The 25451-nt window shown below is 41.2% G+C and overlaps 2 protein-coding genes across 24 annotated transcripts in view; one reads left to right on the top strand and one right to left on the bottom strand.

Annotated features, from left to right (window-relative positions):
- C4H4orf33 (chromosome 4 C4orf33 homolog) overlaps nucleotides 1-24361 on the bottom strand; it is a 36580-nt gene extending 12219 nt beyond the window's left edge. The window contains exons 1-10 of one of the 11 annotated variants that reach the window (XM_043545577.1): nucleotides 24223-24361; nucleotides 20200-20312; nucleotides 18440-18595; nucleotides 12418-12493; nucleotides 12167-12271; nucleotides 11794-12057; nucleotides 9416-9476; nucleotides 9120-9171; nucleotides 8790-8989; nucleotides 796-6709 (exon numbers count right to left, since the gene is read on the bottom strand). In XM_043545577.1, the coding sequence (XP_043401512.1) occupies nucleotides 6613-6709; nucleotides 8790-8989; nucleotides 9120-9171; nucleotides 9416-9476; nucleotides 11794-11974 (591 nt within the window). In that variant the 5' untranslated portion in view covers nucleotides 11975-12057; nucleotides 12167-12271; nucleotides 12418-12493; ... (1 more) ...; nucleotides 20200-20312; nucleotides 24223-24361 and the 3' untranslated portion in view covers nucleotides 796-6612. Of the gene's footprint in view, nucleotides 1-795; nucleotides 6710-8789; nucleotides 8990-9119; nucleotides 9172-9415; nucleotides 9477-11793; nucleotides 12058-12166; nucleotides 12272-12417; nucleotides 12494-14528; nucleotides 14593-18439; nucleotides 18596-20199; nucleotides 20313-24098; nucleotides 24175-24222 lie in introns of those variants that run through there. The other 10 variants (XM_043545579.1, XM_037897207.2, XM_043545576.1 and 7 more) reach the window with 10 other exon arrangements.
- Nucleotides 24223-25451, top strand: part of SCLT1 (sodium channel and clathrin linker 1) — a 129022-nt gene continuing 127793 nt past the window's right edge. For 8 of the 13 annotated variants that reach the window (XM_037897205.2, XM_027821620.3, XM_043545565.1 and 5 more), the window contains exon 1: nucleotides 24223-24346. The gene's annotated coding sequence lies outside the window, so the exon portion shown is untranslated. Of the gene's footprint in view, nucleotides 24347-24371; nucleotides 24600-25451 lie in introns of those variants that run through there. The other 5 variants (XM_043545563.1, XM_043545567.1, XM_043545569.1 and 2 more) reach the window with 3 other exon arrangements.

The raw sequence follows: 25451 nt of genomic DNA, 5'->3' as shown, positions 1-25451 counted from the left end.
GACCAAATCCTTGTACTGCCCGTTTTTCTATGGCTACTTCAGTCTCTAGGGTTGTTAAACCAGAAAGTTTCCTGATTATGCACACACATGCACACACACTTTTCTGGAATTTGGAAAGAAAGATGAGGTGCAGCTGTGGGACCCTCCGCTGAAGACAGACACACACTTAGCTCATTTAGAATCAGCAGAACTTCAAAACAAAACAAAAAAGTAGTAAAGAAAGAAAAATACAGAACTTTGCAGTTGCCAACAGCTAAGAATGATTTTGTATGAATGAGACAAAGTGGGTGAGGTAATATCTTTTATTGGACCAATTTCTGTTGGTGAGAGACACAAGCCTTTGAGCTTCACAGAGCTCCTTCTCAGGCTGAATGAGGCTTTGAGCAGATTACAGTGAATGATCATTTACATTACACAGATTTTAGGCTTTATGAATCCATCTTCTGACTGACTGAAGAGAATGGGATTGTGATGTTCTGCAACTACAACAGCAGAAAACCTTTTGTGAGGACTAGAAATCAGTCTTTTTCTCATTCCAATCATACCTTGTCACATTTCATAAGAAAATGGTGAGGAGAGAATGGTTGGTGGTATTAGCAAACAGAAATTTGGATTGATATTTCCCACTCATATAATATCATAGGGTTCCATTCTGCAGCTACTCCATACATCACAGGCCCACAAGTGAGAAAAGAGAAAATAGAAAATGGGGCACTTTCACAAGCATGCATTTTTGATAGCTGTATTACTCCCAAGTTATGAGATCACAAATGACTTACGCAGGTCAACTTAAACCAGCGTTAATAAAACCTTTATTAGCCTTCTCCCTCCCATACATACACTCCATGTGCCACATGTTACAGAAGAACTAGATTAGGAATATTCAAGAGCATCTTAAACACTTATTGGGACTTTCTCCAGGCTCCTTTAGTCACCCAGTTATATGCCCAATGGAGGCAGACTTTTGGCATGGCCTTCAATGGCAGCAGGTTTATACCTTGATTTACCAGGAGTCCTACGATACAGGGCTCAGGAGGGAGAAGAAGTTATGGCTTCAAAAACAAAAAACCCCACCCTCTAAATATTACCTAAAGTACTTTTTCCATATACAAAAAATGTCAGACTATAAAATCAGTTATCTTGACTCCTTGCAGGGCTAGCATCAAGTGCTATGCATCCTACTGAGACTATCCCCTTTCCAGAGGAATAAAACTCCTATAACTCAGTCTCCTGGGCCATGAGATATTAGACTGTAACTGATGATGGACTGAATATTGCCCATTGGAAATATTGATCAGGCAGGCTGATTTTTAAAAGACAGTAACAGTTTAAAAATGCTCCAAGTTTAAAATGTTAAAATAAATCCACAGGAGATGGATTAATAGACAGAGCACAGGAAAAGTTGTCAAAGCTATAAAGTCTGTATCACCTAGCTCTGCAACTTATCATGCAGATATTCTCCATACAGTATACATGGTGTATATGATCTATATAATAATCTGTATTTTAATAAACAGCTAATGTAATAACCTATTGCAACAAAAGAATAATTTTATTTAGGGTGAAAGTAACTCATCTGCTTCTCTCAGATATAGTCAATAAGAATCTCACAGACGCATCCAAGGACAGAATTTGAAGTCTGATGGGGAAAATGGGCTGAAAACCACCTGAGTAAATATCACTGGACTTATTGTTCCTTTACATATAGGATAATCAGCTGAGTATGAGAAAAGAAAATCTGTTTGATACAAGCACTAAATACAGCCTTCCCTTTACACTCAAAATGCTTTACTTTAAATGGCAAAATTAAATGTTTCACAAACATCAAACAGTGCATATATGAAATACTGAAATGTTAAAAGAAAATTATTCCTTTTGCCTATGACTATATTTCATTAAATAAGACAGCTTTGAGAGATAGCAGAACTCTTGTATTTTTTTAAACTAGTATTTATTGGATTGATCAATATTCTCAAGACTACAGGGTAATTTTCAGGGGGATGTGTATGCACTGCAGGTGTAAAAAGAAGCCTAGAAACTATACATACAATACTTACTATTTTCAACAAATGGCACTTTATAGCAAGAAATCTATAAGTCTAATTAAGAGAGCAGAAAGAATTGGTGACACTAAGAATGCAGTCATCTATTTGCATAAGATGGAGCTCAGAAAAGCCAAACTGCCCTTATTGGTTAGAGAGCACACAATTGAATGGAGAATAGGTATGCCAGCACAGCAACTCATTACAGTTTAAGTACCTACATGGGGAACAGATATTTAATAATGGGCTCTTCAATCTAGCAGAGAAAAGTTGAATCTAGACAAATTCAGACTGGAAATAAGGCATAACTTTTAAACTAATTTACCACTGGAACAATTTACCAAGTGTTGTGGTAGATTCTCTCCAACACTGACATTTCTGAAATCAAAATTGGATGTTTTCCTAAAAGATACGCTCGAGGAATTATTTTTGGGAAGAAGTTCTATGGCCTGTGTTATACAGGAGGTCAGACTAGATGATCACAATGGTCCCTTCTCGCTTTGGAATATATAAATCTACTAATGGAAAGGGAGCCTAAAGTAAATATTGTGTACACATCAAAATACTGAGGAATAAAACTAACCCTATATCACTTTGAAAACATTTTCTTCATATGGTTAGGAAGAAATGAGAAGTATTTCCCCCCTCATAACAAAGCAGAGTTAGCCACTAAAAAAATGTTAAGAGGAATGTATAGGAGAGTCAAATCATCCCCTCTGCAGCATGGGTGCATTGTGTGGGATAAGGATACCCATATCCCTGTAGCGTTCTTGCAAAAGCAGCAAGTACCTCCTAGGAGGCACTGAGGGCCATATTATTAAATATCTCAGGTCCCCAAAAATGCAGATAGGAGCCTAAATACCTTTAAAAATCTGGCCCTCAGATACTAAAGTGAAGGAGGCTGGCAGAACCTTGACAGTGAGACAGAGCAGCCAGAATGAGGCCTCTTATGGAAGGGGAAGCTTGACTGAAACAACACAGAGGATAGATTTAGGAATGGGTGCATGGCCATACTCCTTCCCCTGCATACACAATGGGTTGCAGCAGGAGGACTATTCTGAACAGTGTACGGCGAGTGTGGTCCTTCCCACATGTATCTCAAAGAAATATGCATGCTCCTACCCTCCACAAGGCTATAACCCCCTAGACAAGGCATGCACCTCTTCCTACCCCAAAAGCAGGTATGGTTTTAATAATCTGAGCAGAGTCCACAGAGTTTACTAAACCAGAGTATTTGAATTTTAAACACATGGTGAGAAAATGATATTTTAATATGTACCATTTCCTTAGTATTAGCAAAACTCAGCTTTCACTTTTCACAATTTTTTAATAGATGCAGATGGTGTGGCATGAATGTAAGGAAAAATGAATTGTTAAGACACTATTTAGGCAAATAAATTGATTTATGCCTGTTAATAAGCAAAAGGCAGTGAACAGCAGTGTATGAAAAACTTTTCCCTTCTTCTTCTTCAGAACATGATACATGCAGTAGAGCCAGTTTTAAAGGCACACTGCACAGTTAAACACAACTGTGAACACCAAAATTCTCCAATCCTTCCACAGATGGCAATAGGAAATGTATTTCTACACTATAGCTGGGAGTGAGCCTCCCAGACCAGGTAGACAGACTTGAGCTAGCATGCTAAGAACAACAGAGTGGATGTTGTAGCTCTGGCAGAGGCTCGGGCTAGCAACCTGAGCTTGGCCCCAAGGGACTGGGTGGGCTGGAGAGCCCAAGTTGCTGCCTGAGCAGCAATATCCATGCTGCTATTTTTAGCACACCAGCAAAAGCCTTACTAGCATCAGTCTGTCTGCTTGCACTGGGAAGCTTGCTCCCAGCTGCAGTGTTGACATATCCATATTGTGTTCAGGTACCACAGACACAGTGCAAGAATGTTCATCCATCTATCTCTAAGCACTTTAGAAAGATGGATAAACATTGTTAATCCTATTTTACAGATGGCGAAAATGTGGCAGAGGAACATTAAGTGACTTGCCCAAAGTCATGTAAATCACTGGCATAGCTGGTGTTATATGGTCAGCAGGCTGTTTAAGAAGAGGTCAGCCCTGGCTATCACCAGTCTAATTTCCTCCCTGGTCATAGGACTGGGACTCCACAGAACATGTGACTGAAACACAGGAATAGCTTTCCTTTAATAGATGGCTCTTTAATTTAGCAGAAAGCGCCATAACAAGGTCCAATGGCTGGATATTGAAGCTAGACAAATTTAGTTTAGAAATATTTTTAAGTGAGAGTAATTAACCTTGGAAGAACTTACTTTGGTGGATTCTCTGACATTTGAAGTCATTATTTAAAGACTCATATTAGAGAAAGATATGCTAGAAGTTAAACAGAAGTTATGGCTTTGGTGCAAAAAGTACTTAACGAGGTTCTATGGCCTGTGCTGTGGCCACGATACAGAATATGTCAGAGTAGATAATCATAACGTCCCTTTTTGTCCTTAAAATCTATGAAGTTCTGCCAAGGGCCAGCTGCACAGTCGTGGGCTAGGATAATGGCAGAGTCAGAGAGGGACCAGCAATGGAACCCTGCAAGGAGCTCAGCTGAAGAGGCCTGAGAATTGGCTAGGAAGCTGTGTTGAAGGAAGACAGGCAAAAAGTGAAGCAGAACAATAACTTCACAGGTTTGGAGCCCAGATTGGGAAGGGAGGTCTCAGGCTCCCCCCTACCTCAATCACCACAACTTGACGATCACCTGTTCTGTTCATTCCCTCTGGAGCACCTGGTATTGGCCACTGTCGGAAGACAGGATACTGGGCTAGATGGATAAGACCAGGTAAGCACTGGAATAAATTGCCTACGGAGGTTGGGGAATCTCCATCATTGGAGATTTATAAGAGCAGGTTAGATAAACACCTGTCAGGAATGGTCTAGCTAATATTTAGTCCTGCCATGAGGCCAGGGGACTGGACTAGATGACCTATGAAGGTCCCTTCCAGTCCTATGATTCTATGGACCTCTGGTCTGACTTAGTATGGCCATTCTTATGTACAGGGAGCAAACTGACTTTCGTGCCAGAAGAAAAGGACTATTGAGAGAGAGCTGGAAAACGATTACTGAGGCCAGAAGGGGGCTAGCACACTTAATTGTTTACTGGAGCTTTTGGTTTGCCCCAGAAGACTTTGGCTGGAGGGCCAATGCTCCCAACTCACCCTACAAACATGGGGAAGACCCCAATATGCTAGAGGGAAACTGAGGCCACATTTATACTACCATGGGTACTGTGGCAGTTATGATGCGGCAGTTTTGCTGCTGTAGCATTGTAGCGTAGATGCTTGCTATATTGACAGAGGAGGGGTTTCCATTGATAATAGGTGATGATAGGTAATCCACCTCTCCGAGACGCAAGAATTCTTCCGTCAACTTAGGTCAGCCTAACCCCCACAGAAGATGCAGCTAACTACTTTGCACAGAGTGTGAAATTTTTCACAGCCCTGAGCAATGTAGCTATGTCGATCTAATTTTTAAGTGTAGACCTGGCCTGAGGCATAGCAGCACTGGATGTCAGGAAGTAGGCTGTATGTCACAGTGGATATTAAAACCCAAGTTTCCTGACTCCCAGTCTGGTGCCCTATCCACTGGACCATACTGCCTCCATATGCATAGTATATGTTCAGTTATTTATTACTTGTTACTGGTGGAACTCCACCATGTGCTAGGTACTGTACAAATACAAGAGAGCATGGGCCATATCCCAAAGAACCTACACTCTTTAAAAAAAAAAAAAAAAAAAAAAAAGGTATACATAAAGGAATTCTATACATCCCCCAAAACAAGACACTGAGGAAAGAACAATTATTCTATTTTGGTTACCTTATTAATTGTGCAATGCTGTTATGTAAAAATTGTTGTTAAATACAATATAACAAACCCCATTGTAGAATCAGCATTCCATAACATACAAGTCAGGTAATGTAGCTGAGCGCAATGTTACATAAATACTATGAAAAAGCTCAAGATTCAGTTAATAGGACAGATTTATCACTTAATTACCAGGGGTAACAAGAATCACAATGGCAAAAGTTATGAAAACCACGTAGCAGTGAAAATCTCTCTAAATATTTGGAGATCTCTCAATGTAAGGGAGAAACACGCAGATTATACTGTATAACCTGAATATCCCAGCTCAAACACTGGATTTTTCCAAGAACTGTAACCTGACTAACTATAACCTGAATGTACAACTCTAGTCAGAGTATCTTTTTCCCTGCAGTAGCAGGCCCATGACTGAAGGCATGAACTGAATGACTTAAATGGGCTCACCACCATCTTACACGAACAGGCGAGTTCCACATCTGTGTCTTGATGAGGTAATACAAAAGGAGCCTCTACCATTGACCCATGATTTTTAGATGTAACTGCTGTGGATAACTGACTTTTTAAAAGATTAACTTTTTTTGGTGTTTAAAAAGGCCTTCAAACACTCATTTTTTTACGACATTATAAATGCATACTAAAACTCTGATCATAGTTTAGCTGAAGAGGTTGGTTCTTACAGCTTCATCCATGCTGAATCATATCAAATATCTAATTTTTTAAATCCGTTTATCTAATCAATTGACATCCACAGATCTGATTCAGGCTGTTTCCAATCTTCTCCCATTAACACCTTCAGGTTAAGTGGTTTGAAAAATTCCAAACGATGGCTGTAAATAAAATGGGGAAGGGGAAAATTACTCAGGGTATGAGATTTGTTTCTTTACACTCAGAAGTTAAGAATAAAAATGGTTGCATATCTGTAAAAATAATTTAATATTTATTTTCCTGAGTTCTTGGACAGTGACATAACCAGTGTTCTCTTTATTTTCCATACTCTGTTTTGTGAGAACTAGATCTAATAAATTAGGAATATTGTAGAGCTATGTAAGAAGACTTCAACAAATCCTGCATTGAAAATATGGGTTCAAATCCATAGCTACAGCCAAGCAGCACACAGCACATATTGGGTGTAAAGTTAGCTTGCATTAAGCTCACCTTTAAATTCCTGCACTCTTTGGGCTGCTGTGCACTGGGCCAGTTTCCAAACTTAAGTTAAAGCTCCCTGATGGCTGATCTAACGGACACTAGCTGCTAATGGAGGCTGAAACTGCACTTGGTAAATCAGTCCGGTAAAAAGGGAGACGCACTTCACCCCTTGCCTCCAGCCACATCTTCCATGTTAGCAGTAGAGAGGGAATCTGGTGTAGGACCCTGACTATTGGAGGATCACCGCTGTCCCTGGAATGACCCTCTCCTTGCCTGTTGTGCTGGCTCTATGTCCAGAATCCACCAGTGATGTTACTTAAAGCTCAAGATCTAGCCCAAAGACAGTACTTAACCAGGTTTCTCTCTCCCTCCTTCCCCCTCCCCAAATAGGCAACAATGAAAATGATGGAAACACCGCTTATTTCCATTACTTTATTAATTATTATTATTAATTTACTTTTAGAGCCATGGTGGGGTAGGAGAAATGATTGGAGAGGGTTAGTAAACATGAATAGGGTATTTGGGAGGAAAAGGAAAAGAGGAAGAGGACATCAAAGGCAGAAAAAAGCACAGAGGGGAGGAAAATTAGGCTGGTATAAAAGGGATGGGTGCATAGGGACTGAAATCTCCCTTTCCCATTTACACAAGAATGAAATTAAAGCTACGCATAAAATCCTGATTAAAACCCTGTAAAAAGCCTTCCTTGGTGCATCCCTTTGGGCTACTCTACTGGAACATTAGAATACTAGATGTCTTCTTGCCATTACATATGCTGTAGTCATAAGTACCAGCTAGTAAATCATGTAATACAGCTCATACTATGCTAGTATCACATAACTGTTAAAGGGAAGGATTTTTTCCCCCTCTTTTCAAATAACCTTTGATCTTTCTTGACTTGATTTAACCCTGAAGAGTCAAAAACCAATAGTAAAGACGAATTACAAAGCAAAACTGAAATTGGAATAAAATCTGTTTATATGCTGAATGCTCCCCCATACAAAGGTTTGGGGAGAATTCACACAAATATTGTTAGATATTCCATAAATTCTTTCCTTCCCCCACAAAATCCTTCTGGCACTCCCTTGTTTGCTGCAAAAGATAAGGCATTCTTTTTAAACACCACAAATACCAGAAGCCTTATTGCACAGAAGTAGCAATTAGTATTATAACCCAGTTCATCGTTGTCTGACTTCACTTCATGGTCAGGGCAATAAATAGGCCCAAAATGGAATCCGGGTGAGGTCATGCTTGTCTCTTTTTCTGTTGATGATGTCTGTTTTTTTAATATTACAATCTCTTTCAACTGATTTAGTCAGTCCCCCTTTACTGCAATCAGTTCCAAAATGAGAAACTGGGCCAAGGCTGTAATGAACAGTAGGGAAGAAACAAAGCAGGTCCACTGGAGATGCATATAGTAAGATTATTACTGGTTGGCATTTCAAAGGGTGCTCTAGGCAGGAAAATGTGGGACAATCAAATTATTGATCTTGTTGAGAACTGTGATGAAATAGATGCCACTGGTGTTGAAAGTATAATTTGCTATGCACTTAAGGGATAGCAGTAAAAATCAACCTCTAATTACAGCTATTTGCCACAGAACTCTTTACACACAAGAGTGCTTGTGGAACTGGTGCTTAGCAGCATAATTAAAGCACTAGGATGGTAGTCTTAATTTTATAACTAAATTAACTCCATTTTACAAAAATTTCTCCAATACTCCTATTATATATTGTGATGCAGATGAGGTAATTTTCTACTTACAAATCAGGTTTCTGTCCTTTCTGTATTTCATGCTGAGGCACAGGGTAAAGTGCTTCATAAGTTCTCTTTGCTTCTGACCCATGAATTGCAAATGCATTAAACTTGTCAGTGCATGGTGGAAAATATCTCCAAGGAAGATGAGCTCTGCCTTCCCATTTGGTCTCTGTTCTGGACACTTCATATGTTAAAGCAAGTTCTTGCTATGTTAGAGCAATAAAAAAGCAAAAGAAAGGCAGTTGTTTCCTATTTGCTTGAAAGATAAAGATCAACTAGATACTAAGAAAGGATGTTAATTTTCCACACTTTTATGGAAAGCATTTTATCACTTACTTTCCATACTCTTCTTCTGCCAGAAAGCAACAGCAATAAATGTTGTCCATGGCTGACCATATTAAAATAGAGCAACAATGTTATTCAGCTGAAGTAAACTATTAGTATACGCCTATATTCACATATATGTATGACTTCCCATTACATCTCAGGGCTGAAGTAGCTACCACAACTGTTCTATTCCCTACCACACCTCCACAATTGTGTGTGTCTGAGTGAACATTAGAAATGCTAATATAATGGCATTGAAAATGTAAGGTGACATTTTAAAAACAACAGAAAAGCACTGTACTTACGGACAGAGTTCAACTTCTAAGTACCGCTTAGTTGTCTCACTCAAGAAAAATGCTTCAACAACTGAAAACAAACAAAAAAAAACCCCATACACGCCATCAATATAATATGGTAATTATTTATTCTGTTCCGTCTCTGAACTTCTCACTAAATAAAATATTTTATTCTTTTTATGCAGAAACGTAACCTACAATGTTCTAGAATTCCACTTATTGTACCTATGCCATCAGCAGTTTGTAAGCTATTCTGAGCAATATGCCACAATCATCATTTAGAACGGCAATGCTTAGCTGTTTAAAAAAAAAAAAAAAGGTCATCAGAAGGAGCTTTATTGAAAAAAAAAAGCAGCAATAAAGAGGTTATTTTGATTTTGCTTTGTTCTATGTAACTACTGGGTCTCAAGCTGGAGTCAAGGGGAAAAAGATAGTTCTGCTAATTGATGTTAGCGGTCAACGGGACAAAAGTAGTAACAGCTCAGAAGCACTTCACTTGTGATGTCTGCTGTGAGTGAAATTGGTTAGGACTCAGTGATTGTAGTCAATTGCACTCACAGTGGACATCATAAGTAAAGCACTTAAGTGCAGGAACCTGGCACTTTGAATTTCCAATCTACTGGCTTGAACATAAAATAAAAGACAAGAAAGAAAAAAACCCACAGGTGTACACGTGCACGCACACAAAGATTAAGCTGCACGCAGAGGCCTATCATTAAGACCAGCTGAAGCAGGAATCCTCGGAGGAGGATACAAACAGCCAAGGAATAAAATGTTTGGACTGTAAAAGCCATTAGCTTTTCTGGAGGATGACTGACTCTGGAGACAGAAGTAGTGTTCGAAGGCAGCAGGCATACTTGGAAGCAAGCTGCCCTTGTTGTATCACCCTTCAGGAGAAGTTGATGGGAAAGTGTATGATAAGGGAGAGTCTCATGGCCTGAATACCGCACCACTTTCAGATTAGCAAAGAATGTTAAATATGAATCTTGAGGTCATTTATTGCAATGTCAGAACAAAGTATAGTGCACTCTCACCACGACGTACTTTTTCAGAGCAAGGAATAGAAGTTATTGATTTCGGCTACAGAAAGGAATAAATACAATTTACTATCTGGTTATTAAATTATTTTGGTTGTATTGGTAACTTTTTGGTAGATTGCTAGTATTAGTGCTTTGATAATCACAATAGAAGGTGGAGCATGGCTGTAAACATAACAGACTGACCCATTCACAAGAGCACAACTGAAAAAGGAAAAAAAAAAAGAATGACATACAGAGAAGAAGAAACAACAGCACTGTTGTAAAAACAAATTTTGGGATAGTCATAATTTTGCACTGAAGATTACATGAACTAATAAAATTTCCCTGTTTTCACATAATGTGTGTGGGGTCAATTTTGTTGGGCAGTAGCCTCCTGCAAATTTATTATCTCTCAAATAGATTCCCATCGGAAGAAGTTCAATAACTGCTGAAAAGAGTTATCAAAATTTGCCAGTTACTGGTTTACACTTTAAACTATTACTGGTTTAAATTGAGTTGTCTGTTTCTTTAAGGAAGAGTACAATCTTCATTCATTAGGATTAACACAATTGCCACTTTATCTGTACATTTCTAAATATACACCCCCCTCCTCCCATCTTTAGGATGCGACATTACTTGTCATTCGAGATCTCATGACCATCCCTCTATACTACACCCCATCCCTCTACACTTTTTAATAACAAAAATCAAATATTTTTTAACTAAACAAATCGCATTTCTATACTTTTAACAGGAACAGTGGCGTTAACTCCACTGTGTTGGAAAAGATCTTATTTAGGTATTTACACTCTGTTTGCCTCATATATTCATATGTTTCAATTAGATAACATATTCACCACTTCCTTTCCCAAACTAATGTAATTTGTTGTATGTTCTATTAAACAACTACCCATGACTCTTTGTTCCAAGGTCGACTGTATTTCTATAATGAGAGAATTGATTTATATAGATACGGACAATATAAAGTTTGTAAGTTGCTTAAGGAACTTTCTGAATGCAAGGTGTCATCATAAATAAGTAGTCAGTAGTAGTAGTAGTGAAGTGTCTTCTTGAACACTCAGCATATTAAGGGAAGAAAGAATGTTAACTTTACAGTCTTACCAGACTTTGTCATCTTTAAGGGAACTGTATTGTGATCAAAGAATCAGAATTTGTAACAAATAGATTTAATGTATCTGTCAGTTCAAGCTATATTGGCCTGGTGAAATAACTTGCCACAGGATTTAAAACAAAAACTAGATACGTCAACTGCACAGGAACACTAACATCTACACTGGTACACAAATTAAGTAAACTGCTCAAGGTATTACACAAGATTTTTGTTTGCAATAAAACATTTCCACTTACCCTCATAGTCCCACAGTCCATTGAAAGGCTTTCCTGGCTCTACAAGTGGTGCTGGAGGATCATTAAAGAAGAGAGCACTTACTTCCATCAGCAATCCTGCACTGCCGGACTTCAGCCTGACAGTTACTGGCTCATGACTCACTGGTAAACTGTCCCATGTGTGTTCAATTTTAAATTCCATCTAACTATTTTATAAACGAACTGGAAATGGAAGTATGTCAACAATTCCAAGATTAGCTGAAAAGACTGTCCTGTTGGTATTGTCTAAAGGAAGAAGAAAAAAAAAATACAAAATTTTATGCAATGCTATTTTGTTATCTTAAGCATGAAACTCAAAGCAAGTTAGCACATGGGATAATTGATCTCTTTGTACCTGATCTTTCAGTTCTTACTGATGAGGAAAATGCAAATGAATGTCAGTGGGACTTCTCCCAGGAATAAGGGCTGCAGGATGATGCCCTTTAAATGGAAGGACTAGCTTAAAGAAAATTGAGCAAAATTAAAATGAAAGACTGCACAGAGGCCATAAAATGGATTAATATTCTTGTCACAGCTTAATACGGTTAAATTGAAAACTCTGCTTTTCACATACAAGGACTGATAAAATAAGCTTGGTCATAGTACCTTAAAAACAGAGGTCAGATTCAGTCTTCACATACAAATGCAACTCTGCTAAAGTCAAAGAAGTTGCACTAGTTTGCTGCAAAAAAGAATTTAGCCAAATGAGTTTTATAATAAAAGCAAATGCTGCACACTTTTTAAAAATGTAGACAAAGCAGCTGAGCTCAAATATTAAGATGGTCACAATATGCACTTAATTAAAAACTTATTCCTGGGCTATACACATATAGTCCTGGACCCCTAAAATTCATCCTTTTCTGAAGGAAAAGAGCAAGGAGATCTTGTTTTTTCAAAACAGGACCTCAGTGTTCAGTGAAATTCACCCTGTAGGACAGGAACATATGATGTAATCCTGATCCCACATTCAAAACATAAACAAAAAGACTGTGTGTGGAGAGTCCAATTGAAGGATTTGGAAACATGTGGGGCTAAGATATGTTTCTCTACCTCTCATCACACACCTAGTCCGTGGCTGCTTCTGGTACTGTAGTCTATAGGAGTGTCCCTGGCCACCTATGTTCCCATATGCAGGGATTGTAAGCAAAAGATCTGTATAGGTAATGTCCTGCCCCTCTGACCCATCACAATCATCCCCCACAATGTCATAGTGGATTGTCACAAAGCCTGGCTCCTCAGTGCTCAGGTGGTTGCAAAATACTCTGCGTGACCTCTGGGCCCCACCTCCAGGCCATGAAGTAATCGGGTGGTTCCACATAGGCGTTTCTGTACAATACCTTAACATGAGAATTTTTTTTAAATAAATGTCAGAAAATTTGAAAAACATCTTTCAACATTTTAAAACAAATGCAAAACAAGATGTATGTCTTTACTAGTTAATGCTTTCAGGAATCTTACACTTGCATAATTAAAATAAATAAAATTGCCAAGCGATTCATTTAGAATAAGATCCAATTACTTTTGTTTTTTTGAAAATACAATCTCCCAAGTTAAGATTAAGAAATGGCAACTGTGCATGTGCACAAAAACATATCTTCCACAAATTGTCAAAGATTTTTACCAAAATAATCAACATCTATTCTACATTTGACCAAACTATAAATTTCCACTGCAAAATGTAACTTCACTGATTTGTGAATGTGAAAATCAATTTATTTCATGGCAAAGTAACATGTAATACCTGTTTTGTAAACGTCAAAATAGAAGAAATTAAAATGATCAGAAACAGTTGGCACTAAGGATTGCTCTGCTGTAAACCAATAAAATGCAGGGACTTAAGAACCAAACCAACATTTCAACTTAATAAACCCATTGCTGAGTCTTTATGTTCATTGCAGCACTCAGGTAACTTTTCAATTAAAAAGGTAAACTGTAAAGCTTATCCTTTTAAAGGTTATCTGCAAATAAACCACCACATTCTGCTACTGACCATGACAGACATCTTCAATTAAATTAATGGGGAGTGTGGTCGTTTAAAACAAAGAACCTTCTATGAAGGAAGTGGAGCTGCAATAATTTATGAAGAATGTATGTTGACCTGGTTATTGGAATGTTTACTGTATGGATATATTGGCTTAGTTTACTAGCTGGGCTGTGTCAAGGTTCCTTCCCCACTCTGAACTCTAGGGTTCAGATGTGGGGACCTGCATGAAAGACCCCCTAAGCTTATTCTTACCAACTTAGGTTAAAAACTTCCCCAAGGTACAAACTTTGTTTTGTCCCTGAACAGTATGCTACCACCACCAAGCGATTTAAACAAAGAACAAGGAAACAGACCGCTTAGAGACGTCTTCCCCCAAAATATCCCCCCAATTCCTACACCCCCTTTCCTAGGGAAGGCTTGATCATAATATCCTCACCAATTGGTGCAGGTGAACACAGACCCAAACCCTTGGATCTTAAGAATAATGAAAAAGCAATCAGGTTCTTAAAAGAAGAATTTTATTTAAAGAAAAGGTAAAAGAATCACCCCTGTAAAATCAGGATGGTAAATACTTTATAGGTAATCAGATTCAAAACATAGAGAATCCCTCTAGGCAAAACCTTAAGTTACAAAAAGACACAAAAACAGGAATACACATTCTCTCCAGCACAGTGAATTTTACAAGCTATTAAACAAAAGAAAATCTAACGCATTTTCTAGCTAGATTACTTACTAACTTTAGAGGAGCTGGAAGTCTTGCATCCTTGATCTGTTCCTGGCAAAAGTATCACAGAGACAGGCAGAACCCTTTGTCCCCAGATTTGAAAGAATCTTGTCCCCTCATTGGCCATTTTGGGTCAGGTGCCAGCGGGGTTACCTTAGCTTCTTAACCCTTTGCAGGTGAAAGGATTTTGCCTCTGGCCAGGAGGGATTTTATAGCACTGTATACAGAAAGGTGGTTACCCTTCCCTTTATATTTATGTAATGAAAATAAGCAGCAAGGAAAAAAAGTTCAATGTAAGCCACCTCTCAGCAAACACTTGAGGGTTTACGCCTGGGGGAATTCCATGCCACCATGCATGCACAGAATTTATGTTCCCCAACAGATTTCTTTGCTTCCCCACAGAAAACTGACTTTCTGATGGGAAAGCAATGGGAAGGCACAAGAACAGTCATGCAACCCTCCTCAGCAGTATATTTTGGATTCCCAGGGCAGCAGCAGAGAGGTAAATCGCTGTGAGGCAGGGGACGGAACTGGGGAAAACCCAGCTGGTGGCTTCTACCCTGCACCAGGCTCAGCTGCTAGTCCCAGCTGGGCTGAGGAGGACAGGACTTCCTCTTCCCCTATACAGCATCTGATTTCTCCAGCTGCAGAAAGCTCTGCAAACTGCCCCCTCTCTCCCACTTCCTGCACCCATCGCTCCTCAGCTGCAGGGTGAGGGATCCCTGTATAGGGAACTGCTCCCTCATCTGCCCAACCCCCATGCATCCAGACCCCCTCATACAAAGACCCTCCTGCCGAGCCTCACCCTCCCACACTCAGAACCTCCCAGCTGAGCCCCACTCCCCATACACCTGGACCCCCCGACTAAGCCCCCCACTCCCAGACTCCCTGCTGAGCTCTATACCCCCATGCACAGATCCCCCCCCCCCCGGCCCCGAGCCCAAACCACCTTCACCCGGACCCCCCTGCAGAATCTCATTACCGTTGTACTCAGAACTCCCCAACAAGCCCCTGTGCATCTGGATTCTCCACTGAGCCGCCTGTACCGACATTGCCCCACACAGAACCCTCTCCACCCACCCCTGGATCCCTTCACAGTAAGCCCCTCCACATGTGGATCCTGCCTCACTGAGTCTGCCTTCTCACACCTGGTGCACCTGGCACAGAGGAGAAGGGCCATGGTGTGTTTCTGGGGCAGGCTGTGTCAGGGTTAGGTGCAGCCTCACTGCTGAGTCTGTATCCCGGGGGGAGCTGCACAGTGATCTCCCATCCCTGTGCAGCCAGTGGCCTGTGCTCCTTAATGCCATGCCAGAGCCTCCAAATTTATTTGACAAATAACATCTGCAGAATTTTAAAATATTGTGCACATAATTTTTATTTTTTTGGTGCAGAATGCCCTCAGGAATAAGGGTTGTTACAGGGTAATGGCTCTGAGGAATCTGTCTTGACTTCCTGCAGAGCCTACTGAACTGTTTTTTTGACGACAAAGGCAAAAGTATGGGAACTGACAAGAACAAAAGAACTCTGGCTGGATAAAAAGAGACTCTTTCCAAAGCGAAAGTAGCTGGGGATCTGTCAGGGGAAAGCAGACATCCCAAACCAGCTGGGGTGTCAGAAGAAATTCAGCCTGTCAAGGCAAACATGAGGGAAGGGTAAGTCATTAGATATGCATGCAGACTGTGTTGGTTTATAATCCTTTTTCTCTAAATTCTTTGCTCTGACTGTTAAAACAAACAATGATTTGGCTGTCTGGTCACCATATTCATCTCTGTCTCAGACTCCCAAAGGGAAGAACTCCAGGTGTTGAACTCTGTTGGACCTGCTGGGTAAGCACAGTTGATACGCAAGGTATTACAGTCTAGGACCTAGTCTAAGAGTAGGAGAACTGTGGAATTCCAACCCAGGAGAAGTAATGTTGGATCATATTAAAGAAGTTCTGTATTAAAATCACAATGAGTTTGATTCCCCATAGTTTAAATTCCAGGGTATTACTAATTAAGAGGTCTCTTGGTTTTTGGTACTGTTTCTCTCCCTCTATGCGTAAAACTTGCAAGCTGCTAATTGTGTTAGTACATTCTAAGACAGAGTCTGTTCTCAAAGCAATTCTTTGTAACAACAACTACTCACACAGAGAGAGACTCAAAGCAATACTCTGTAACAACAGAAACAGCACCCAGCCCTTTTGTTGTATTCATCTCGCTTTGTTAACAGTTGTGATTAAAATAGAGATAGAGGATGTATGTGGACGGATGCTTGGTGTGGATAATAACTGAATGATCAGGGAGGTGCCAGCCTAAGAATCCAGTGTCCATCGGCTGAAGGCGGCGTCAAGTGGAAATAAACAGAGGACCCCCGGAGGGCAGACTGCAATCCACCCAACAGCCTCAAGAATGGGAGAACCAAAGAACAAGAATCTGGCAGCACGGAGCCGTCAGGAATGTAATATCTGCTGATTGATTCAGCAACAGCATGATGAAGCAATTCCCATAGACTGACATAGGAAGAAATTCCTATAAAAATGGACTCTAGAAAGTGAGAACTTTGGGTGTGATTCTGCAAACCAACTTCCAGGAGCATCAGATGTGCATCTGACGAAGCCCTGCTCCCGCCTCATGTCCAGGCCACCTGGCCAGTGGCTTGGCATGAGCAACTCTAAGGCTGGTAACTATGATAACAACCTTGCAGAACCCTCTGTGTGTGTGTGTGTGAATGAACGAATATGAGATTGAATGGAATGTTATAGCTATAACTAACTGCTTACTATCATTCTTTCTGTATTCACAATAAATGTGGTATTTTGCCTTTTCCCCTTTAATAAGATCCTGCTGGTTTTTATTTTATTGGTATAACAGTAAGGGCACAAATCCTAATACATGAGGGGATGCACTCAGAGAATCCAGAAAGAAAGGAAAGACATGGCTACACCTGCCCCCATGACACCTTCCAACTACTCACAAACAGTGGTAGTATAGGATCTACAGTAATCTGAAATTCAGAAAACTTCATCCACTTCAACAATGTGTGCTGAATGCTCCGTTAAGCAGCCTATTGCAGGAGGAATATTCTGCACGCTCTCTTTTACTCTTAAATACTAAAGGTCTATCCTTGTTGTGATGGAATAGCACCTGGTCAGCTATGACACTGCACCAAACACTATTCTAAAGAGCCACCAGACTCATCTGAACCCCTACAGACTGCTCTCTGTGAAGCAGCTCTCTATTACTTAAAATATATAGTTACTTATTTATTATATAGAATCTAACAAAATACTTTAAAAAAAAAAAAAACACTTTAGAAAACCAGCCACTGGCACTTCCTAAAGCAACTTTCACTATCTATACATTTGTTTTTTATATGTTCGCTTGACTGAATATTGAAGCCAAGGCATCATTACAAACAGATATTAATGGCAGCTATTTATCTAAAATATCCTGACTTTCTACTTTAAAAGTCAGAATGTTGTTTGTCTTTTTTGAGACAGGAGGGAAAGCAGGATGAAAAGGAAGATGGAGGCTAAAGAGAGGTGAGAATCTAAGCTGTACTATATTAGGTTTCAGAAGATATATAGGATAGTTTGGGGGAGGTTTAGATTGGATATTAGGAAAAACTTTTTCACTAAGAGGGTGGTGAAACACTGGAATGCGTTACCTAGGGAGGTGGTAGAATCTCCTTCCTTAGAGGTTTTTAAGGTCAGGCTTGACAAAGCCCTGGCTGGGATGATTTAACTGGGACTTGGTCCTGCTTCGAGCAGGGGGTTGGACTAGATGACCTTCTGGGGTCCCTTCCAACCCTGATATTCTATGATTCTATGATAGTTCAAGAACTCGCTTACTTCATAGGTGATACTTTGTATGTCTGAGGCTCACAAAACTAAGAACATTTACAAGACATACTGTAACGGCACTTTTAGGAGCACTTACAGTTCACAAAAATGCTCTCTGCAAGGCAGTGGCCTATGCTGGAGTAGTGCCAGATCTGCCACAAACCAAAGGGAAAGCAGGAACATCTTGATCAAGTAGGCAGACATCAAAGAATGTCCTCTGCCACTCTTTGTCATAGGGAACAGTACACTTCAGCTGGTGTGGAGAGGGCAGAAAGAGTGTTTACCCATGTAAGAGCATGTCGTTGTCTGGCCCAAAATTAGAAAATTTCAAAAACTATCAGATTTTTACATTATAAACAGGAGAAAAACATTCATACTTGTGTAGAAGCATTAGGTCTTATATCCTTTTTAGGCTGAAGCCACCGGAGGGCAACATGCTCACACAAACAGGTGATGGGACAAAAGCTTTTCTAATGAAGTGAGCTGTAGCTCACGAAAGCTTATGCTCAAATAAATTGGTTAGTCTCTAAGGTGCCACAAGTACTCCTTTTCTTTTTTCTAACAACAGTAGTTAACTTTCAGAGGACAGCGTCATCATATACTGTAACCAGGTGTGAATTATATCCAGCACACAGTTGAGGCACGTACATACTCGGTAAGGACAGCCACACACAATTAGCAAATTATCTAGCTAGATCAGAGCTGTTCAGCTGTGTATTGCACCGTGCAGTAATTCCACAAACCATTCCAAGCTCTCTGTGAAAAGTTCATGCATCTGAACAGTGATCCAGTTTTTAGAAGTAATAATCACTGGTTGCAACTAAGCCAGGGGAAAGCCAGTCAGCCTTAATATTATGGTCTTCCGATTGTGACTATTTAGAACAGAGGTGGGCAAACTTTTTGGCCCAAGGGCCACATCGGGGTTGCGAAACAGTATGGAGGGCCGGGTAGGGAAGGCTGTGCCTCCCTAAACAGCCTGCCCCCTATCCACCCTGACTGCCCCCCTCAGAACCCCTGACCCATCCAACCTTTTCATATATACAGAACCACAAAAGGGTTATATGTTGTGGATAATCAGATGGTTACTTTAATATTTAAAAAATTGTGTCTGAAAGGTTTTATCAGAAAAGGTCACTAATTGCATACATAAATCTTGAGACCTTGATCCTACAACTCCTTATGCACTAAGCAACAGGAGTATAAGGTGACTGTGCTTTGGAGAAGTGTACACAGAGGATGTGTGTGGACACAATTAAGGTTAAGCAACTCGGGTTCTAATTCAGCTCCCACGGAAGTGAACAGAAAGATTCCCATTAACTTAAATGGGAGCTGGATGGGGCCTTATGTGTAATTCTCCACATTTAGTGAAAGTAAGCCTCAAGCCCACTGTGGGCTTGTTCCCTTACCTGAAGAGCTCAGGGTAAAAAAAGGCACAGAATGAGTGTGCCTGAGGATGTAAATAAAGCTGCATGCTCCCCTCCGGTATTAGACAGCAGTAATTTGGTGGTTATGCAGATCAGGATCTGATGCTTCCTTTGTCCTGCTCCTCATTTTTTGTGCCTACATGTACAACACTCTGCAACTGTATGATGCAGGATCAAAACCTCTGTGTGCGCACATAACATATATACTCATACATAAACACTAGTAATAGTTTCTAAAAATAAAAATAGAATGTTGGTGCTATTATGTAGCTTTAGTGAAGAGGCACTTTGGATTTTCAGTCATTTAATGTTCCATTATGTTTCTCCTCTCCCTCATTAGAAAAAAATCTGGGGAAATCCAGAGAGTATCCCTGCAGAAGACATAAAACAACCATTTATCAGAAGAAAAACAATAATGAAAAGATTTTCTTACCTCTTTGGCAGGTGGTTACAATTCCTGACAGCAGCAGGAAATGTGATGCTTCCCCCCTTAAGCATAAAACTTGAAGGTAGGTCTCACAGGTTAGAATTATAGGAGAGCAAGTACTAGAAGTAACAAGAGGAAATAATGCATCTTATTAAGATACTAGTAGCTGAAAGCCCATGCTGCATGAGGGGCTGTGTGTGTTTGGAGTTACTGTATATGCTGGTTGTGTTGTTGTGTGGGTGCTTGTGTTGATTTGGGTCTAGGGGCGTGTGATAGGGTATACAAACCCCACACTAGTAAGGAAGGGATTGAGCAGCTGCACTGGGCCCAGGCAACCCCCATTCCCTGTTCCCCCAACACCACACCACACATGCAAAGCATGCACGGCTTGGAGGAGGAACTCAGAAGAACAGGCCAGCAGACAATAGAGCTAAACTGTCATACACTCAGAGCTCCTGGGAAGGAAAACTGCATGCCAGGCTATAGTGACTTTACCACACCCAGAGAAAACCCTGTGATGCTCTGAAGGTCTGAGACTTTACTTTTGATTTCAGTCTTCTTTTATGTGGGCAACTTAAAAAGAATTAAAGGTCACATCGAAGTTTGTCATGCACTCTACAGATTCCAGTTATTTAATGTCTTTACTTAATTTGTTGTGGGGAGAAAGGGGACTGGTAGGAAGCGATCCAGGGAAACACCACTTTTGGGAGCAGCACTTACTGCCTACCACTGGACCCCAAATCAGAACCTGAGGGAACCAAGGGGAGAGACTATCAATACCAGGAAAGGAAGAGATTGCTATGTCCATCTTGGCCACAAAGAGACATCCATGGTGAGTGAGCTCCCTTCACAAGGAGAGTTGTGCTGGGAGATCTGTGTTGATCCGTGCTGGAGGCAAATGAGGTGAGTGTGCCGCATTAAGGGGCTGTATATGTTTGGAGTTACTGCATGTGCTGGTTGTGTTGATTAGTTTCTGGAGGTGGGTTGTACTAGGAGATGTGTTGATTTGTGTGGGTAGCAGTTGGGTGCATGAGTGTGACAGCTGGGCCAAATAATCCACTATCTGAACAGTCTCCCTTATTTAACCATTTCATAGAAATTAGCTGTAGAGTAAGGCTGGTGATTGGTTGAGTTACCTCTGATATCACAATGATCTAGGACTCCTGGCACAGCATAGATACATGCCTTCCTGCAGTAGTTCTCAAACAGGGGTACACATATCCCTGGGGTACACAGAGGTCTTCCGGGGGTATTCAACTCATCTAGTTATTTGCACAACTACATAAAAAGCACTGGTGAAGTCAGTACACCCTAAAATTTCATACGATTGGTTTATACTGCTTTATGTACCATACACTGAAATGTAAGTACAATATTTATATTCCAATTGATTTATTTTATAATTATGTGGTAAAAATGAGAAAGTAAGCAATTTTCCTAGTCATAATGTGCTGATACTTTTATATTTTTAGGTTTGATTTTGTAAGCAAGTAGTTTTTAAGTGAGGTGAAACTTGGGGGTACGCAAGGCAAATTAGACTCCTGAAAGGGGTACAGTCTGGAACTACTCAGGGTAGACTGGAAAGGTTGAGAGCCACTGCTTTACTGTAGCTGCACTCCACATGGGTGTAACTCAAAGTCAAATTTTACCTTAAGAGACTGTGAAACCCAGTGACAATTGAACCTGGTGGTATTCCGAACAAAAGTTCTCAACCATGCTTGTAGCTGCTTCCATTGCTTCACACTGAGTCAACAAACATCCTAGGCTTAAGGGTAAAGGGTGACATTCCTGGAATCTTACACCATGTCTACACTTCACAGTTATGTCGACCTAACTTATATCGGCATACAGCCTTCACAATTATTAAATCGCTTGTGTGTGTGCGCACACTTGGCTCCTTGTGTCAGTGGTGTGTGTCCTCACCAGGAGTACTTGTATTGTCAGCATGGGGCATTGTGCGACAGCCAGTAACTGTCAACATAAGCAACACAGTGTCTACACTGATATTGTGTCAACCTAATTACATTAACCGTGACTCTATACCGCTCTGGGAGGTGGTGTTACTAAATAGGCATATGTCACCGGGAGCCAAATTTAAGTGAAGACACTTGCACAACTAGGTCAATGCAAGGCAAGTTACGTCGATCTAAGCGAATAGTTTAGACCAGGCCTTACTCCACAGAATCACTATTACTATAGGAAAAAATGCATAGAAAAGATGGCTGAAAAGACAGCTGCTAGTATGAGAGGTATGCAAAACACAGGATCAAATTCTCTTCTCAGATATGTGGATACAACTACCATAGAGCCAAATTCAGATATTATATAAGCAGGTACAACTTTACTGATAATTTGGCCTATCGACTTAAGTGAGGTCTGCTCTTCTGTACAGGGATGTAGAATTTTGCCTGTGCCTTCATGCCATTTTCAGAACTCCATGCTCCAGATCTGAATAGTCTGGTAAAGGTCTTTGAAATATTAAAGCATTAACTGCCTGACCTGAAGCCATGATATGCACATTTTTTCTTGAAGTCCAGAGATTTTCCTGCATAAGGATTGCATGATCAAACCCTAATGTATGAGACAGTATACATTGCAAATTATATTCTTCAAGTGGAAAACAACATTAACATCTAAATCTACATAGGTTGTTGCTTAAGAAATGGGTTAAAATAGTGACAGAGTACAAAGATATGTACTCCCCCATAATTCTATGCTTGAGCGTTTGCTATAAGAGAACTCCAAAATGCTCACCAGTCAATTAAGATATGCAAATTCTGATTAAACAGGCTCTATAACAAAGGAACTTTCATAACTGTGTGAAAAAACTTGTATAGCATAACCTCAAGTTAACAATGTAAAACAATTAGCAGTGTTTGATTTATATACTCACAGCTCTTTGAGTGCATTAAATTACTTATTAAATATATAACTAAGCGTAGGGCCAAAATTTACTGGTACTGGATTGTTTCTGCTCTTGGCATCTCTACACATATCCCTTATAGTGCTAAAGAGAAATGGAGTTTGGTGCCCTCTATACCACATACTTTTTATTGTCAGAATAGAAGCACTAGCAGTGACCAATACACATTTCTGGCTTATTTCAGGAATTTCCAACCGGGATAAAAATAAATTCCAGGAAAAAATAGTATATGATCACAAAATTCAAAACTATAATAATGCATACACAAAAAGGGACCAAATTAAGGTTGAACATGGAACTATAATTCTGATATTTGACTTCTGAGTGCTTGACTTTGCAATCCTAATAATGACAGGTTTCAGAGTAACAGCCATGTTAGTCTGTATTCGCAAAAAGAAAAGGAGTACTTGTGGCACCTTAGAGACTAACCAATTTATTTGAGCATGAGCTTTCGTGAGCTACAGCTCACTTCATCGGATGCATGCTCAAATAAATTGGTTAGTCTCTAAGGTGCCACAAGTACCCCTTTTCTTTTTTCACTTTGCAGGGTCCTAGAGCTCAGGCTTCAGCCACAGCCCAAACATCTACAGGGCAATTAACCAGCCTGCAAGCCTGAGCCCTGGGAGCCGGAGTCAGCGAGCACGGGCCGGCCACGGGTGTCTAGTTCCAGTGTAGACATACCCTCTGCGGACCAGCACTGTAGGAGCGAGGGGTGGGTGAGGCACCTGGTCTTCTGGTGGGTGTCAGAGATATTTGCTGACACTCGGGTCTGCTGGGGTCCATCCATCCCAGCCCCCGGAGGGGAACGGGCTCTACTGGGGCCTGACTCTCCTGCTTGTCTCCGCCTACCTAGCCCGCAGGCCCCGCCCACCCAAGTGTGCCGCGCACCCGGCTCCCACTCCCGGGCACAGGCTAGAGCAGCGGCGCCGGCGGCTGCTGCTCCCGCTCCCCTAAACAGAAGGGGACTGGCGATTCCACCTACCGCGCGCCGCTGGACGACAGCGTTCGCCTACTTGTCCGGTCCCTCCCTACCCCACGTGGGAGAAAAGGGCGGACCCGCATGGTCATGCAGAAATTACACCAATAAGAAACCGCTTTCCACTTACCTCGGATTCCGATTGGTGGATTGATTTGTCACGTGAGCGGCCCAGTTCCTCGCGGCGGCGGTCGCTAAGGCAGTTGGTGGAAGTAGCGCTAGTTTTTAGCGGGCTGGCGGTACCCGTTGGACAGGTAAGAGCTGGCTGCTGTACCGGAAAGGGGGTGGGTCACAGGGCGAGTCGCTGAGCCTCGTTCTGGCCCCAGGGTCGTCGTCTCCCGCCGCCGAACTGCCGCGGGGTTTGTACACCTGTGTGCGGCGGTGCCCCCCCGCGCGCGCCCCGCAGCCGATTGCTGCGACTCGCTGCCTTCCCGGGGGCGGCCCGGGGTTCGCTCGGGGCAGGGCGTGCGGAGCCGTCGGCGGGCGTCCCCCTCCTTCTAGTGCCTGGTGGGTTTTGCCGGACGGGGAGGCGGAGCTCGGGCGAGCCCGCGCCGCCCCTGTTAGCAGCACCGAGCACTTCCTGGGGGTGGGGCGGAGTGTGCAGCAGCTGGGAGGCACCTGGGCAGAGCGCGAGCTGCTGGTTTGGGGCTGGAGCCTGGGGTTTTAGCACACTTGTTCCCGGGCTTTAACAGCCTGTGACCCCTTTCACTAAAATGTCTCGTGAACCCCTTCCTAAAAATGAATATTTCCAGGGATTTTCTCCTTTCCCTGAGTATAAATTATAAAAGCAGTGATCTTGGAAATATAAAATTTGTTTTTATGACATGCTTATTACACGCTATTATTATTTATCAGTACAGTATTTTTATTACATTATGAAAACAGCAACACTCTTCCAAGATCTCACTTTTGTAGCTTGTATCACTTTGAATAAGCCTGTTATAAGACAAGGCTCCTATAATTCATCAAGGAGTATCAGATGTGAAAAAGCATGAAGATATTTAAGAAGCCAACTACACAAGCATTCAGGTCTTGAGCAGTCTAGGCAAACAACACACGTTACAACAAAGCTTAAACTTGTTCTTCATAATAATTTAAAAAGCAATACTAGCTGTCTATTTAATTTTTAAAACAGCAAAAAATATCAACTTCCCTTTTCATTTCTTATAAGGAGGTTTGAAGTTTAAATCTCCTCAGTGTGATAGATATGTGTGCTTTGACCTGCTTAGCTCTTGGTAGTCCAGGGGCTCCAAGCTGCTGGCCCTGTGCTGCCAGGGGTCCCTAGGGACAGCTCTGTCTGCCATTAGGGAATTTTTTCCTGAGACCCCCCTGTAACATTTTGTGAACCCCAGTTTGGGA

Source organism: Chelonia mydas, chromosome 4 (genome assembly GCF_015237465.2).
Source record: "Chelonia mydas isolate rCheMyd1 chromosome 4, rCheMyd1.pri.v2, whole genome shotgun sequence".
Classification (NCBI taxonomy): Eukaryota; Metazoa; Chordata; order Testudines; family Cheloniidae; genus Chelonia; species Chelonia mydas.
Note: the sequence above shows the minus strand (reverse complement) of the source record. Positions and strands in the feature narration are given on the sequence as shown.